Source organism: Salvelinus fontinalis, chromosome 7, assembly GCF_029448725.1.
Source record: "Salvelinus fontinalis isolate EN_2023a chromosome 7, ASM2944872v1, whole genome shotgun sequence".
NCBI classification, from domain to species: Eukaryota; Metazoa; Chordata; class Actinopteri; order Salmoniformes; family Salmonidae; genus Salvelinus; species Salvelinus fontinalis.
This window is the reverse complement of record NC_074671.1, coordinates 12,693,654-12,711,689: the sequence shown is the minus strand read 5'-3', so window position 1 is coordinate 12,711,689 and position 18,036 is coordinate 12,693,654. Positions and strand designations below refer to the sequence as shown.

The 18,036-nt window shown below is 44.8% G+C and overlaps 1 protein-coding gene across 1 annotated transcript in view; it reads left to right on the top strand.

Annotated features, from left to right (window-relative positions):
* The window catches only part of LOC129858897 (catenin delta-2-like), a 522,672-nt gene that overhangs the window by 331,926 nt on the left and 172,710 nt on the right, over positions 1–18,036 (top strand). The window contains exon 11 of the mRNA XM_055928130.1: positions 10,458–10,957. Coding sequence (XP_055784105.1) covers positions 10,458–10,957 — 500 coding nt within the window. The remainder of the gene's footprint in view (positions 1–10,457; positions 10,958–18,036) is intronic.

Genomic DNA, 18,036 nt, shown 5'->3' with positions numbered 1-18,036 from the left:
TCCACAGTTACAGGTATTCTGAGATTCCCATGTTAAAGACCTGGCCTATCTTCAATTACACTCACTGAGTCTGTACATAGTCAAGGCTTTCATTAAGTTTGGGTCAGTCATAGTGGTCATGTATTCTGCCACTGTGTACTCTCTGTTTAGCGCCAAATAGCATTCTTGTTTGCTCAGTTTTCTTGTTAATTATTTCCAATGTCTCAAGTAATTATTTTTTTGTTTTCTCATGATTTGGTTTGGTCTAATTGTGTTGCTGTCCTGGGGCTCAGTGGGGTGTGTTTGTGTTTGTGAACAGAGCTCCAGTACCAGCTTGCTTAGGGGACTCTTCTCCAGGTTCATCTCTCTGTAGGTGATGGCTTTGTTATGGAAGGTTTGGGAATCGCTTCCTTTTAGTTGATTGTAGAATTAGCGTCTCTTTTCTGGATTTTGATAATTAGCGGGTATCGGCCTAATTCTGCTCTGCATGCATTATTTGGTGTTTTACATTGCACACTGAGGATATTTTTGCAGAATTCTGCATACAGAGTCTCAATTTGGTGTTTGTCCCATTTTGTGAATTCTTGGTTGGTGAGCGGACACCAGACCTCACAACCATAAAGGGCAATGGGTTCTATAACTGATTCCAGTATTTTTTGCCAGATCCTAATTGGTATGTTGAATTTTATGTTCCTTTTAATGGCATAGAATGCCCTTCTTGCCTTGTCTCTCAGATCGTTCAAAGCTTTGTGGATGTTACCTGTGGCGCTAATGTTTAGGCCACGGTATGTATAGTTTTGTGTGTGCTCTAGGGAAACAGTATCTAGATAGAATTTGTATTTGTGGTCCTGGGAACTGGACCTTTTTTGGAACACCATTATTTTGGTCTTACTGAGATTTACTGTCAGGGCCCAGGTCTGGCAGAATCTGTGCAGAATATCTAGGTGCTGCTGTAGGCCCTCCTTGGTTGGTGACAGAAGCACCAGATCATCAGCAAACAGTAGACATTTGACTTCAGATTCTAGAAGGCTGAGGCCGGCTGCTGCATACTGTTCTGGTGCACTCGCCACTAGTTGATATATATGTTGAAGAGGGTGGTGCTCTGCAAGCAGAGTCTGAACATCAGAGAGGATGGCATTGTCTCCCTCAATCCGTGCAATGGCTACTGCTATAGGTTTCAGGAGTTTCAGGATGCTTACCACTCTCTCCCGAAATACATCATCCAGGAGGATCCTCTTGATGGGGCTGTCCATATCGGCAGACTGTTATATGGCCATTTCTTGGAGAGACTTCTTCCCCTCCAGGAGACTGTCAAACATGATGACAACACCACCCCAACAGGTGATTTTGGGCAGCTTCAATGTGGTGCTCATATTCTTCTCACTTTGCTTGGCGAGGTAGGTTGCTGCTATAACTTGATGACCCTTCACATACCTAACCATTTCCTTGGCTCTCTTGTAGACTGTATCCATTGTTTTCAGTGCCATGATGTCCTTGAGGAGCAGATTCAATGCATGAGCTGCACAGCCAATGGGTGTGATGTGAGGGTAGGACTCCTCCACTTTAGACCAAGCATCCTTCATGTTCACAGCATTGTCTTTTACCAGAGCAAATACCTTCTGTGGTCAAAGGTCATTGATGACTGCCTTCAGCTCATCTGCAATGTAGAGACCGATGTTTCTGTTGTCCCTTTTGTCTGTGCCCTTGTAGAATACTGGTTTAGGGGTGAAGATGATGTAGTTAATTATTCCTTGCTCACGAACATTCGACCACCCATCAGAGATGATTACAATACAGTCTGCTTTCTCTATGATTTGCTTGACCTTCACTTGAACTCTGTTGAACTCTGCATCCAGCAAATGAGTAGATAAAGCATGTCTGGTTGGAGAGGTGTATGCTGGACGAATCTCTTCTAATACACATTGCCTGTGAGCATCAGAGGTGAACCAGTTGCATGCACAGCTCGAGCAAGACATTCATCAGCATTTCTCTGACTACGTTCCTCCATTGAGTAAAAAAAAACTTCTGATTCCAGGAAGACCATGAGCTGTTGCAATCGATAAGGTGTCTGATTCATAATTCTCACCTTGATTAGAAGAAGAGGGACTTTTGTCAGAGGTTGCTTGTTGGGAGCGCTGAGGTAACTTCATGCACTTGGCCAGATGATTCTGCATCTTTGTTACATTCTTCACACGGTACAGAAATGTACTGTAAAGTTTCCGACCCTTTGCAAACCTAGTTGAGATAACATCTAACACTGACAGGCTATAATGTGAACCCTGTTCTGTTGAGATAACATCTATCACTGACAGGCTATAATGTAAACCCTGTTCGGTTGAGATAACATCTAACAATGACGGGCTGTAATGTAAACCCTGTTCTGTTGAGATAACATCTAACACTGACAGGCTGTAATGTAAACCCTGTTCTGTTGAGATAACATCTATCACTGACAGGCTATAATGTAAACCCTGTTCTGTTGAGATAACATCTATCACTGACAGGCTATAATGTGAACCCTGTTCTGTTGAGATAACATCTATCACTGACAGGCTATAATGTGAACCCTGTTCTGTTGAGATAACATCTATCACTGACAGGCTATAATGTAAACCCTGTTCTGTTGAGATAACATCTATCACTGCCAGGCTATAATGTAAACCCTGTTCTGTTGAGATAACATCTATCACTGACAGGCTATAATGTAAACCCTGTTCTGTTGAGATAACATCTATCACTGACAGGCTATAATGTAAACCCTGTTCTGTTGAGATAACATCTATCACTGACAGGCTATAATGTGAACCCTGTTCTGTTGAGATAACATCTATCACTGCCAGGCTATAATGTAAACCCTGTTCTGTTGAGATAACATCTATCACTGACAGGCTATAATGTGAACCCTGTTCTGTTGAGATAACATCTATCACTGCCAGGCTATAATGTAAACCCTGTTCTGTTGAGATAACATCTATCACTGACAGGCTATAATGTGAACCCTGTTCTGTTGAGATAACATCTATCACTGCCAGGCTATAATGTAAACCATGTTCTGTTGAGATAACATCTAACACTGACAGGTTATAATGTGAACCCTGTTCTGTTGAGATAACATCTATCACTGACAGGCTATAATGTAAACCCTGTTCGGTTGGAGAAAACTAGACCAGGTCATCTGCATAGAGAAGGAGCTTAATTTCTTTGTTGTCTAGGAGGAGCCCAGGAGCTGTAGATAATATAGATATTAAAACAATGTTGGTCACAGATTGAACCCTCATCCCTGTGTAAAAAAACAACAACTTTAACACATTTATTTTAATTGTACATTGATATAATAACATCATAGGGTCTTCCTCCAATTCCACTTTGAATTAGTTTGAGGGAGAATCCTTTATGCCAGGTGGAGTTGAATGATTTTTTGAAGTCGATAAAGCACGCAAATATTTGACCCTGGATGGATTGATAAACATGTTTTTTTATAAGGGTGTGTAGGATGTCGATGTTGTCAGATGTTCTTTGTTTCGGTAGGGAGACACTGTTTTCGTTTTCGTTCTCGTATTTATTATGTTACAGAAAAGCTTCCCTAGATTACTGGGCACACTCATACCACGATAATTATTAGGGTCATATTTGTCTCCCGTTTTGAATATGGGCATTATTAGGCCTTTATTCCGTAATTCTAGAATGTATCCTACATTTAACACCAGAGTGAAGAGCTTGAGTGTGGCTTCCTGCAGCTTAGGGCTGTTTTTCTTCAGCATCTCATTGCAGATACCGTCTGGCCCACAAGCTTTACCGCATTTGAGGGCTTTGGTTTTCTATTTCAGCTCCGTTATTATGATGGGTATACAGGGCCTTCAGAAGATATTCATACCCCTTGACTTATTCCACATTTTGTTGTGTTACAGCCTGAAATCAAAATGGATTAAATGTTTTATTCTTTTCTCACCCATCTACACACAATACCCCATAATGACGAAGTGAAACTTGCTTTTAGAAATGTTTTCACATTTATTGAAAATGAAACAGAAATATCTCATTTACATAAGTATTCACACACCTCAGTCAATACTTTGTAGAAGCCCCATTGGCATCAATTACAGCTGTGAGTCTTTTTGGGTAAGCCTCTAAGAGCTTCCTGCTGGATTGTGCATAATTGGCCCATTATTATTTTCAAAATTCTTCAAGCTCTGTCAAATTGGTTGTTGATCATTGCTAGAAAATATTTTTAAGTAGATTTAAGTCAAAACTAACTCAGCCACTCAAGAACATTCACTGTCTTCTTGGTAAACAATTCCAGTGTAAATGTGTCCTTGTGTTTTAGATCATTGTCCTGTTGAAAGGTGAACTTCTCTCCCACTGTCTGGTGGACAGCAGACTGAACCAGGTTTTCCTTTAGGATTTTGCCTGTGGATAGCTCCATTACGTTTATTTTTTCCTGAAAAACTCACCAGTGTTTAACAACATAGCCGCTGGAAGTAGTTTGGGGGTGGGGGTGCTGCGACGGCTATATTGGTCTGCCAATGCAGGACTAGTAAAGGCCCAGTGCTCTACTTTTGTGTTTATTAAATTATTATTTTTTAATTCTGATATTTCTGGGGGTGCTGCAGCATCCTCAGCACCTATACTTCCTGCAGCTATGCATAATGATGACAAGCATACCCATAATATGATGCAGCCACCACTATACTTGAAAATATTGTAGTGACTGGGTATATAGTGACTGGTTTGTAGTGACTGGGTATGATGATACACCATCCAAAGTGTAATTATTAACTTCTCCATGCTCAAAGGGATATTCAATGTATTTTTTTCCCACCCATCTACCAATAGGTGCCTTTTGCCCAGCATTGGAGAACCTCCCCGGTCTTTGTGCTTGAATATGTGTTTGATATTCACTGTTCGACTGAGGGATCTTACAGATAACTGTTTAACAAAGGGGTTGAATAGTTATTGACTCAAGATGTTTTGGCGTTTCATGGTTAACATTTTGAAACACATAATTCCACTTAACATTATGAATTATTGTGTATAGGCGTGACAAAAAAACTCAAATGAATCCATTTTAAATTCATTTTGGAAAAAGTCAAGGGGTGTGAATACTTTCTGAAGAAACAATCTATGTTTTGTTGGTCTTTAATTATTGTTTCTAAGTTTTGTAATTTATTAACTAATTTGGTCTGAGTCTCGGTTCATTTCTGGCATTTCTGGATTTTCGTATAGTTTTTCAAGGTAGTTTTTCCAGATGTTACCATTTCGAATGGGGATGTTTTTCTTATTATGTGAGGCTTTAAACTCTCCCCAAAGCTCGCAAAGACGCACCAAGCACACCAAGACGGCCCTCAAGGAACTTCCCTCGACTCTATGTAAACTGGAAACTATTTACCCGGATGCTGCATTTATTGTAGCAGGGGATTTTAACACGAAGGGCTAATACTCTCGACCATTGCTTCTCTAACTTCCACGAAGGGTACAAAGCCCTCCCGCGCCCTCCCTTTGGCAAATCCGACCATGACGCAATTTTGCTAGTCCCGGTTTATAGGCAGAAACTCAAACAGGATGTACCAGTGACGAGAACCATTCAACGCTGCTCTGACCAATCGTAAGCCACGCTCCAAGATTATTTTGATCACGCGGACTGGAATATGTTCCAGTCAGCCTCAGAGAACGACATTGATCTATACGCTGACTCGGTGAGTGCGTTTATAAATAAGTGCAATGGGGATGTCGTTCCCTGTTAAAACCTACCCTAACCAGAAACCGTGGACTGATGCGAAAAACTGAAAGCGCGATCCACTGCATTTAACAGTGGAAAGAGGTCTGGTGATATGACTGAATATAAACAGTGTAGTTATTCAATAGTTATTCAATTCAATCACTATGTCCCTCCTATCACTCTGTCCCTCCTATCACTCTGTCCCTCCTATCACTATATCCCTCCTATCACTCTGTCCCTCCTATCACTATATCCCTCCTATCACTATATCCCTCAGGTCACTCTGTCCCTCCTATCACTATATCCCTCATGTCACTCTGTCCCTCCTATCACTATGTCCCTCCTATCACTATATCCCTCCTATCACTCTGTCCCTCCTATCACTATATCCCTCCTATCACTATGTCCCTCCTATCACTCTGTCCCTCCTATCACTCTGTCCCTCCTATCACTATATCCCTCCTATCACTCTGTCCCTCCTATCACTCTGTCCCTCCTATCACTATGTCCCTCCTATCACTATGTCCCTCCTATCACTATGCCCCTCCTATCACTCTGTCCCTCCTATCACTATGTCCCTCCTATCACTATGTCCCTCCTATCACTATGTCCCTCCTATCACTATGTCCCTCCTATCACTCTGTACCCTCCTATCACTCTGTCCCTCCTATCACTATATCCCTCCTATCACTCTGTCCCTCCTATCACTATGTCCCTCCTATCACTCTGTCCCTCCTATCACTCTATCCCTCCTATCACTATATCCCTCCTATCACTATGTCCCTCCTATCACTATGTCCCTCCTATCACTATGTCCCTCCTATCACTATGTCCCTCCTATCACTATGTCCCTCCTATCACTATGTCCCTCCTATCACTCTGTCCCTCCTATCACTCTGTCCCTCCTATCACTCTGTCCCTCCTATCACTCTGTCCCTCCTATCACACTGTCCCTCCTATCACACTGTCCCTCCTATCACTCTGTCCCTCCTATCACTCTGTCCCTCATGTCACTATGTCCCTCCTATCACTATGTCCCTCCTATCACACTGTCCCTCCTATCACACTGTCCCTCCTATCACAATGTCCCTCCTATCACTCTGTCCCTCCTATCACTCTGTCCCTCATGTCACTATGTCCCTCCTATCACACTGTCGCTCCTATCACACTGTCCCTCCTAACACTATGTCCCTCCTATCACACTGTCCCTCCTACCACACTGTCCCTCCTATCACTCTGTCCCTCCTATCACTCTGTCCCTCATGTCACTATGTCCCTCCTATCACTATGTCCCTCCTATCACTATGTCCCTCCTATCACTATACCCTCCTATCACTCTATCCCTCCTATCACTATATCCCTCCTATCACTATACGCTCCTATCACTCTGTCCCTCCTATCACTCTGTCCCTCCTATCACTATGTCCCTCCTATCACTATATCCCTCATATCACTCTGTCCCTCCTATCACTATATCCCTCCTATCACTATATCCCTCCTATCACTCTGTCCCTCCTATCACTATGTCCCTCCTATCACTCTGTCCCTCCTATCACTCTGTCCCTCCTATCACTATATCCCTCCTATCACTATACCCTCCTATCACTATATCCCTCCTATCACTATACCCTCCTATCACTATATCCCTCCTATCACTATATCCCTCAGGTCACTCTGTCCCTCCTATCACTATGTCCCTCCTATCACTATGTCCCTCCTATCACTATGTTCCTCATATCACTATGTCCCTCCTATCACTATGTCCCTCCTATCACTATGTCCCTCCTATCACTATGTCCCTCCTATCACACTGTCCCTCCTATCACACTGTCCCTCCTATCACTATGTCCCTCCTATCACTATGTCCCTCCTATCACTATGTCCCTCCTATCACACTGTCCCTCCTATCACACTGTCCCTCCTATCACTATGTCCCTCCTATCACTATGTCCCTCCTATCACTATGTCCCTCCTATCACTCTGTCCCTCCTATCACTCTGTCCCTCCTATCACTCTGTCCCTCCTATCACTATATCCCTCATGTCACTATACCCTCCTATCACTCTATCCCTCATGTCACTATACCCTCCTATCACTCTATCCCTCATGTCACTATATCCCTCATGTCACTATATCCCTCCTATCACTATATCCCTCCTATCACTATGTCCCTCCTATCACTATGTCCCTCCTATCACTCTGTCCCTCCTATCACTATGTCCCTCCTATCACTCTGTCCCTCCTATCACTATGTCCCTCCTATCACTATGTCCCTCATATCACTATGTCCCTCCTATCACTATGTCCCTCCTATCACTCTGTCCCTCCTATCACTATGTCCCTCCTATCACTATGTCCCTCCTATCACTATGTCCCTCCTATCACTATGTCCCTCCTATCACTATGTCCCTCCTATCACTATGTCCCTCCTATCACTATATCCCTCATGTCACTCTGTCCCTCCTATCACTATGTCCCTCCTATCACTATGTCCCTCCTATCACTCTGTCCCTCCTATCACTCTGTCCCTCCTATCACTATATCCCTCATGTCACTCTGTCCCTCCTATCACTATGTCCCTCCTATCACTATGTCCCTCCTATCACTCTGTCCCTCCTATCACTATATCCCTCCTATCACTATGTCCCTCCTATCACTCTGTCCCTCCTATCACTCTGTCCCTCCTGTCACTATGTCCCTCCTATCACTATGTCCCTCCTATCACTATAACCCTCAGGTCACTCTGTCCCTCCTATCACTATGTCCCTCCTATCACTATGTCCCTCCTATCACTATGTCCCTCCTATCACTCTGTCCCTCCTATCACTATGTCCCTCCTATCACTCTGTCCCTCCTATCACTCTGTCCCTCCTATCACTCTGTCCCTCCTATCACTCTGTCCCTCCTATCACTGTGTCCCTCCTATCACTATATCCCTCCTATCACTCTGTCCCTCCTATCACTATGTCCCTCCTATCACTCTGTCCCTCCTATCACTCTGTCCCTCCTATCACTATGTCCCTCCTATCACTCTGTCCCTCCTATCACTATGTCCCTCCTATCACTCTGTCCCTCCTATCACTCTGTCCCTCCTATCACTCTGTCCCTCCTATCACTCTGTCCCTCCTATCACTGTGTCCCTCCTATCACTATATCCCTCCTATCACTATATCCCTCCTATCACTATATCCCTCCTATCACTATATCCCTCCTATCACTATGTCCCTCCTATCACTCTGTCCCTCCTATCACTATGTCCCTCCTATCACTATGTCCCTCCTATCACTATGTCCCTCCTATCACTCTGTCCCTCCTATCACTATGTCCCTCCTATCACTATGTCCCTCCTATCACTATGTCCCTCCTATCACTATGTCCCTCCTATCACTATGTCCCTCCTATCACTATGTCCCTCCTATCACTATATCCCTCATGTCACTCTGTCCCTCCTATCACTATGTCCCTCCTATCACTATGTCCCTCCTATCACTCTGTCCCTCCTATCACTCTGTCCCTCCTATCACTATATCCCTCATGTCACTCTGTCCCTCCTATCACTATGTCCCTCCTATCACTATGTCCCTCCTATCACTCTATCCCTCCTATCACTCTGTCCCTCCTATCACTATGTCCCTCCTATCACTCTGTCCCTCCTATCACTATATCCCTCATGTCACTATGTCCCTCCTATCACTATGTCCCTCCTATCACTATGTCCCTCCTATCACTCTATCCCTCCTATCACTCTGTCCCTCCTATCACTATATCCCTCCTATCACTATGTCCCTCCTATCACTCTGTCCCTCCTATCACTATATCCCTCCTATCACTATGTCCCTCCTATCACTCTGTCCCTCCTATCACTCTGTCCCTCCTATCACTATGTCCCTCCTATCACTATGTCCCTCCTATCACTATATCCCTCAGGTCACTCTGTCCCTCCTATCACTATGTCCCTCCTATCACTATGTCCCTCCTATCACTATGTCCCTCCTATTACTGTGTCCCTCCTATCACTATATCCCTCCTATCACTATATCCCTCCTATCACTATGTCCCTCCTATCACTATATCCCTCCTATCACTATGTCCCTCCTATCACTATGTCCCTCCTATCACTATATCCCTCAGGTCACTCTGTCCCTCCTATCACTATGTCCCTCCTATCACTATGTCCCTCCTATCACTATGTCCCTCCTATCACTCTGTCCCTCCTATCACTATGTCCCTCCTATCACTCTGTCCCTCCTATCACTCTGTCCCTCCTATCACTCTGTCCCTCCTATCACTCTGTCCCTCCTATCACTGTGTCCCTCCTATCACTATATCCCTCCTATCACTCTGTCCCTCCTATCACTATGTCCCTCCTATCACTCTGTCCCTCCTATCACTCTGTCCCTCCTATCACTATGTCCCTCCTATCACTCTGTCCCTCCTATCACTATGTCCCTCCTATCACTCTGTCCCTCCTATCACTCTGTCCCTCCTATCACTCTGTCCCTCCTATCACTCTGTCCCTCCTATCACTCTGTCCCTCCTATCACTATATCCCTCCTATCACTATATCCCTCCTATCACTATGTCCCTCCTATCACTATGTCCCTCCTATCACTACCTCTATAGGAGGGGAGAATGGGGAATACTCTCTCATATTTCACATCAGCTCAAGAAACCTTCCATGTGTGAGATACAGGAATGGGCGGTGTGTGTGTGTTTCAGTTCATTGTAAGGATTTGTTTTGGTATGTTTTACATAAACAATATGCAAATTAACTTGTTGGTTTTTTCTTCTTCTCGCTCATGTCTTTGTTTCCTCTCCTCTCCTCTCCTCTCTTCTCCTCCCCCCCACCATAAACCTGATTCAACAGCTCAGTGACCAGGGGATGAACTATGTCTTGTATCCCTATTTCCCCGTTGCAGCCCCATCGTCCCCTGGTGTCGACTCCGCCTCTTTGCAGCGAGCAGGCAGCCACAGCGCCGGAGGAAGCAGCCACAGCGCCGGAGCAGGCAGCCACAGTGCCGGAGGAAGCAGCCACAGCGCTGGGGGAAGCTACGGTCGCGGGGGTGCCAATAACTATGCTACAGTGGGCCCAGGATATACAGCAGAGGCCTATGCTACAGACCCCTACACTGCAGACCCCTACCGTACACTGCAGTACTGCCCATCTGTAGAGTCTCCATACAGCAAGTCTGGACCAGCCCTGCCACCTGAGGGCACGCTTGCACGATCACCATCTATAGACTCCATACAGAAAGACCCAAGGTAGGATAACTCACACTCACACACACTCGCCCTCCTACACACAAACACTCCCACACACACACAACATCAATCACTCTTTCAATCATGCAAAGCTTTATAGGTCTGTACTGTGGAGGTCACTGTCCTGTGGAGGTCACTGTCCTGTGGAGGTCACTGTCCTGTGGAGGTCACTGTCCTGTGGTGGTCACTGTCCTGTGGTGGTCACTGGCCTGTGGAGATCACTGTCCTGTGGAGGTCACTGTCCTGTGGAGGTCTCTGTCCTGTGGTGGTCACTGTCCTGTGGAGGTCACTGTCCTGTGGCGGTCACTGGCCTGTGGCGGTCACTGTCCTGTGGTGGTCACTGGCCTGTGGAGGTCACTGTCCTGTGGCGGTCACTGGCCTGTGGAGGTCACTGTCCTGTGGTGGTCACTGGCCTGTGGAGGTCACTGTCCTGTGGAGGTCACTGTCCTGTGGCGGTCACTGGCCTGTGGAGGTCACTGTCCTGTGGCGGTCACTGGCCTGTGGAGGTCACTGTCCTGTGGCGGTCACTGGCCTGTGGCGGTCACTGGCCTGTGGAGGTCGCTGTCCTGTGGAGGTCACTGTCCTGTGGTGGTCACTGTCCTGTGGTGGTCACTGGCCTGTGGAGGTCACTGTCCTGTGGCGGTCACTGGCCTGTGGCGGTCACTGTCCTGTGGAGGTCACTGTCCTGTGGAGGTCACTGTCCTGTGGAGGTCACTGTCCTGTGGTGGTCACTGTCCTGTGGTGGTCACTGTCCTGTGGAGGTCACTGTCCTGTGGAGGTCACTGTCCTGTGGAGGTCACTGTCCTGTGGTGGTCACTGTCCTGTGGAGGTCACTGTCCTGTGGCGGTCACTGGCCTGTGGCGGTCACTGTCCTGTGGCGGTCACTGTCCTGTGGAGGTCACTGTCCTGTGTTGACTCACATATTGATCCTCTGTCAATCGATTTCAACCAGCTCCAATCATCTCCACACTGTGTCTTGGGATTGTAGAGACTAGTAGGAGTTCAGAGAGGTCCCCTCTGGAAGGAACTGACAGTCATGTGACCTCTCTTTCTGTGGTATTGATGGGATAACACAATGGAGACTTTGTAATTGTTCATACACAAGCACTGTCATGCACACACACAACAGAGCAACATTACTTATCCTTCCCACTCTGCTGTGATCCAGCCCAGCTTTCCTGGTGTGTTTCATCATTACCATGCATGTGTCAGTTATAAAGAGATATATTTCACATGGTTTTCATGTTTAATTCAGCATCCATCAATCTGAAGAGAGAGGGAGAGAGGTAAGGAGAGACAGAGAGAGAGAATGGATATACCACAAAGGATGTGGGTGTGAGTGTGTGTCTGGCGTGAGTGTGTGTCTGTGCGTGTCTGCATGTGTGTCTGTGTGCGTGTGCGTCTCTTCGTGTGCGTCTGTGCGTGTGTGCGTGTGTGTCTGTGCATGTGTGTCTGTGCGTGTGTCTGTGCGCATGTGCGTCTGTACGTGCGTGTCTGTACGTGCGTGTCTGTGTGTGTGCTTCTGTGTGTGTGCGTGTCTGTGCGTGTGCGTGTCTGTGCGCGTGTGTTTGTGTGTGTGCCAGTGGAGAATCCTACTGAGCATTGGTAGAGTCCATAATACTGGGATGTGGTGGTGGTAGTACTATCGACTACCTAGAATTACACATTCAGTGTATTGTGGGAGACAGAGGGCAACACAGAGGGAAAGAGACACACACACACACAGAGAGAGAGAGAGAGAGACTGCAGAGAGAGAGAGACTGCAGAGAGAGAGAGAGAGAGAGACAGAGAGAGAGAGAGAGAAAGAGAGAGACAGAGAGAGAGAGAAAGAGAGAGACAGAGAGAGAGAGAAAGAGAGAGAGACTGCAGAGAGAGAGAGATAACATAGAGGAATAACAGATTTGGAACCTAATACTTACCGGGGGATACGCGTCAACAGCAACCTTGGGAAAAATCCTGCATTATCAATAACAGCAGACTCCCTGCATTTCCTCATTGAAAACAACATACTGAGAATATGTCAAATTGGATTTTTACTAAATACCATACGACAGACCACGTATTCACCCTGTACTTCCCAATATATATATATATAGAGCCGTGGGGTGAGACAGGGATGCAGCTTGAGCCCCGCCCTCTTCAACGTATATATATATACGAATTGGTGAGGGCACTAGAATAGTCTGCAGGATCCGGCCTCACCCTTCTAGAATATTCTGCAGGACCCGGCCTCACCCTACTAGAATCTGAAGCCTATTGTTTCAAATCAAATCAAATTGTAATGGTCACATGCGCCAAATACAACAGTGAAATGCTTACTTACAAGCCTTTAAACAAAAATCATGTAAGAAGTTTAAGTGTTAAGTCAAAAATAATTAACAGTAGCAGTAAAATAACAGTAGCGAGGCTATATATAGGGGGTACCGGTACAGAGTCAATGTGGAGGCTATATACAGGGGGTACCGGTACAGAGTCAATGTGCGGGGGCACCGGTTTGTCGAGGTAATTGAGGTAATATGTACATGTAGGGAGAGTTAAAGTGACTATACATAGAATATAAACAGAGAGTAGCAGCAGAGTAAAAGAGGGATCTGGGCAGCCCTTTGATTAGCTGTTCAGGAGTCTTATGGCTTGGGGGTAGAAGCTGTTAAGAAGCCTTTTGGACCTAGACCTGGCGCTCCGGTACCGCCTGCCGTGCGGTAGCAGAGAGAAGCAGTCCAGGACTAGGGTGGCTGGAGGCTTTAACAATTTTTAGGGCCTTCCTCTGACACCGCCTGGTATAGAGGTCCTGGATGGCATGAAGCTTGGCCCCAGTGATGTACTGGGCCATATGCACTATCCTCTGTAGTGGTTTGCGGACGGAGGCCGAGCAGTTGCCATACCAGGCAGTGATGCAACCCGTCAGGATGCTCACGATGGTGCAGCTGTAGAACCTTTTGAGGATCTGAGGACCCATGCCAAATATTTTCAGTTTCCTGAGGGGGAATAGGCGTTGTCGTGCCCTCTTCACAACTGTCTCAGTGTGTTTGGACCATGTTAGTTTGTTGGTGATGTGGACACCAAGGAACTTGAAGGTCTCAACTTGCTCCACTACAGCCCCGTCAATGAGAATGGGGGCGTGCTCGGTCCTTCTTTTCCTGTAGTCTACAATAATCTCCTTTGTTTTAATCACGTTGATGGAGAGGTTGTTGTCCTGGCAATACACGGCCAGGTCTTGAACACCTCTCTATAGGCTGTCTCATCGTTGTAGGTGATCAGGCCTACCACTGTTGTGTCATCGGCAAACTAGATGATGGTGTTGGAGTCGTGCCTGGCCATGCAGTCATGAGTGGACATGGAGTACAAGAGGGGCCTGAGCACCCACCCCTGAGAGGCCCCCGTGTTGAGGATCAGCGCAGCGGATGTGTTGTTACCTACCCTTACCACCTGGGGGCGACCCGTCAGGAAGTCCAGGATCCGGTTGCAGAGGGAGGTGTTGAGTCCCAGGGTCCTTAGCTTAGTGATGAGTTTAGAGGGCACTATGATGTTGAACACAGAGCTGTATTCAATGAATAGCATTCTCACTTAGGTGTTCCTTTTGGCCAGATGGGAAAGGGCAGTGTTGGGTGCAATGGAGATTGCATCATCTGTGGATCTGTTGGGGCGGATCTAGGGTTATATGCAAATTAGAGTTTTTCTAAGGCTTCTGGGATAATGGTTTTGAAGTGAGCCATGACCAGCCTTTCAAAGCACTTCATGACTACAGACGTGAGTGCTTCGGGTCCGTAGTCCTTTAGGCAGATTACCTTAGTGTTCTTGGGCACAGGGACTATGCTGGTCTGCTTAAAACATATTGGTATTACAGACTCAGTCAGGGACAGGTTGAAAATGTCAGTGAAGACACTTGCCAGTTTGTCAGCGTATGCTGGGAGTACACATCCTGATAATCCGTCTGTGAATGTTGACCTGTTTAAAGGTCTTACTCACATCGGCTACGGAGAACATGATCACATAGTCGTCTGGAACAGCTGATACTCTAATGCATGCTTCAGTGTTACTTGCCTCGAAGCGAGCATAGAAGTAATTTAGCTCATCTGGTAGGTTTGTGTCACTGGGCATCTCACGGCTGTGCTTCCCTTTGTAATAGCTTGCAAGACCTGCCACATCTGACGAGCGTCAGAGCCGGTGTAGTATGATTCATTCTTTGTCCTGTATTGATGCTTTGCCTGTTTGATGGTTCGTTGGAGGGCATAACAGGATTTCTTATAAGCTTCCGGGTTAGAGTCCAGCTCCTTGAAAGCGGCAGCTCTACCCTTTAGTTAACCTGTCTAGGAAGGGGGTGCCGCCCCCCCCACCCCCACTGAAAAACCAGTGCCGCGAAATTCAAAAAAAAATTTTTTTTTAAATATTTAACTTTCACACATTAAAGTCCAATACAGCTAATGAAAGACACAGATCTTGTGAATCCAGCCAACATGTCCGATTTTTAAAATGTTTTACAGGGAAGACACAATATGTAAAGATGTACATCTATTACCTAAAAACACATTAGCATAATCCGCCATCTTTTATTTGTCCACCAATACCAGTAGCTATCACCAATTCGGCTAAACTAAGATATTTATAGCCCCTAACCAAGAAAAAAACTCATCAGATGACAGTCTGATAACATATTTATGGTATGGGATAGGTTTTGTTAGAAAAAAGTGCATATTTCAGGTAGATGGCATAGGTTACAATTGCACCCACCGTCACAAATGGACTAGAAAAACTACATAGAGCAACGTGTTTACCTACTTACTAATCATCAAACATTTCGTAAAAATACACAGCATACACTAATCGAAAGACACAGATCCTGTGAATACAGACAATATTTCAGATTTTCTAAGTGTCTTACAGCGAAAACACAATAAATCGTTATATTAGCATAGCACATAGCACATAGCAGCCCAGCATTGATTCTAGCCAAAGTGAGCGATAACGTCAACATCGCCAAAATATATTAATTTTTTCACTAACCTTTTTAGAATTCTTCAGATGACACTCCTGTAACATCATATTACACAATCCATATAGAGTTTGATCGAAAATGTTTATATTTAGCCACCAAAATCATGGTTAGACAATGTGAAATGTAGCCCAGCTGGTGAGAAAATGTCCGTGCGCCATATTAGACAGTGATCGACTCTTATACATAAATACTCATAAACGTGACCAAAAAATATAGGGTGACAGGGATTGATAGACAATTGAATTCTTAATACATTCGCAGAATTACATTTTTTAAATTATCCTTACTTTTCAATACAGTTTGCGCCAAGCGAAGCTACGTCAAAAAACATGGCGTCCTAAGCCACTAACATTTTTCGACAGAAACACGATTTATCATAATAAAAATGTCCTACTTTGAGCTGTTCTTCCATCAGTATCTTGGGCAAAGGATCCTTTCTTGGGTCTAATCGTCTTTTGGTGGAAAGCTGTCCTCTTGCCATGTGGAAATGCCAACTGCGTTCGGGATGAACTGGAAGCGTGCCCAGCAATTCACAGCGTTTCAGAAATAAATGTCCCAAAATCGCACTAAACGGATATAAATTGCTATAAAACGCTTTAAATTAACTACCTTATGATGTTTTTAACTCCCATAACGAGTAGAAACATGACCAGAGTAATATTACTCCCTCCACTAATGCTTGGAACAAGTGCGGGTCGATGTCCTCCAGGCACATTACGCAGCAAGAAAAGAGTTCCTAGCTACAGGGTTTTTTAATTTGTTGTGCCTGTGAACGCGCAATCGACCCCATTCAAATCGTCATCACGTAAAGGCATCCAGGGGAAGACGTAAGCAGTGTCCGTATACTCATAGCAATAACTGCGGCCTTTTAACTGACTCCAGATCAGGGGCCAAAATTTCTGAAATCTGACTCCATGTCAGGGAAATTGCTGTAGAATGACTTCTGTTCCACTTAGAGACAAAATTCCAACTCCTATAGAAACTATAGACTGTTTTCTATCCAATAATAATAATAATATGCATATTGTACGATCAAGAATTTTGTGGGAAGCCGTTTCAAAAATTACACGATTAGCATAAATAGTGACAACAGCGCCCCCATCCTCAACAGGTTAACCTCTCTAGGGTGTGTGAGACGTTAGCGTCCCACCTCTTCAACAGCCAGTGAAAGTGCAGGGCGCCAAATTCAAAACAACAGAAATCCCATAATTAAAATTAAAATGTATTTTACACCATTTTAAAGATACATTTGTTGTAAATCCAGCCACAGTGTCCGATTTCAAAAAAGCTTTACGACGAAAGCAAACCAAACGATTATGTTAGGTGAGTGCCTATTCACAGAAAAACACAGCCATTTTTCCAGCCAAAGAGAGGATTCACAAAAAACAGAAATATAGATAAAATGAATCACTAACCTTTGATGATCTTCATCAGATGACACTCATAGGAGTTCATATTACCCAATACATGTATGTTTTGTTCGGTAAAGTTCATATTTATATCCACAAATCTGAGTTTACATTGGCGCCTTACGTTCAGAAGTCACAAAACATCCTTTGATTTTGCAGAGAGCCACATCAATTTACAGGAATACTCATAATAAACATTGCTAAAAGATACAACTCTTATGCATGGGATTTTAGATGCACTTCTCCTTAATGCAACCGCTGTGTCAGATTTCAAAAAAGCTTTACGAAAAAAGCAAACCATGCAATAATCTGAGTCGGCGCTCAGAGCCCAATCAAGACACAAATATAGCTGCCATATTATGCAGTCAACAGAAGTCAGAAGTAACAATATAAACATTCACTTACCTTTGATGATCTTCATCAGAATGCACTCCCAGGAATCCCAGTTCCACAATAAATGTTTGTTTTGTTCGATAATGTCCATCATTTATGTCCAAATTCCTCCTTGTTGTTCCAGCGTTCAGTACACTTTCCAAACTCACGATGCGCGGGCAGGTCCAGAGGAAAGTACGGACGAAAAGTTTCAAAAGTTATATTACAGTACGTAAAAACATGACAAACGAAGTATTGAATCAAACTTTAGGATGTTTTTATTATTATTTATTTTTTTATCCCCT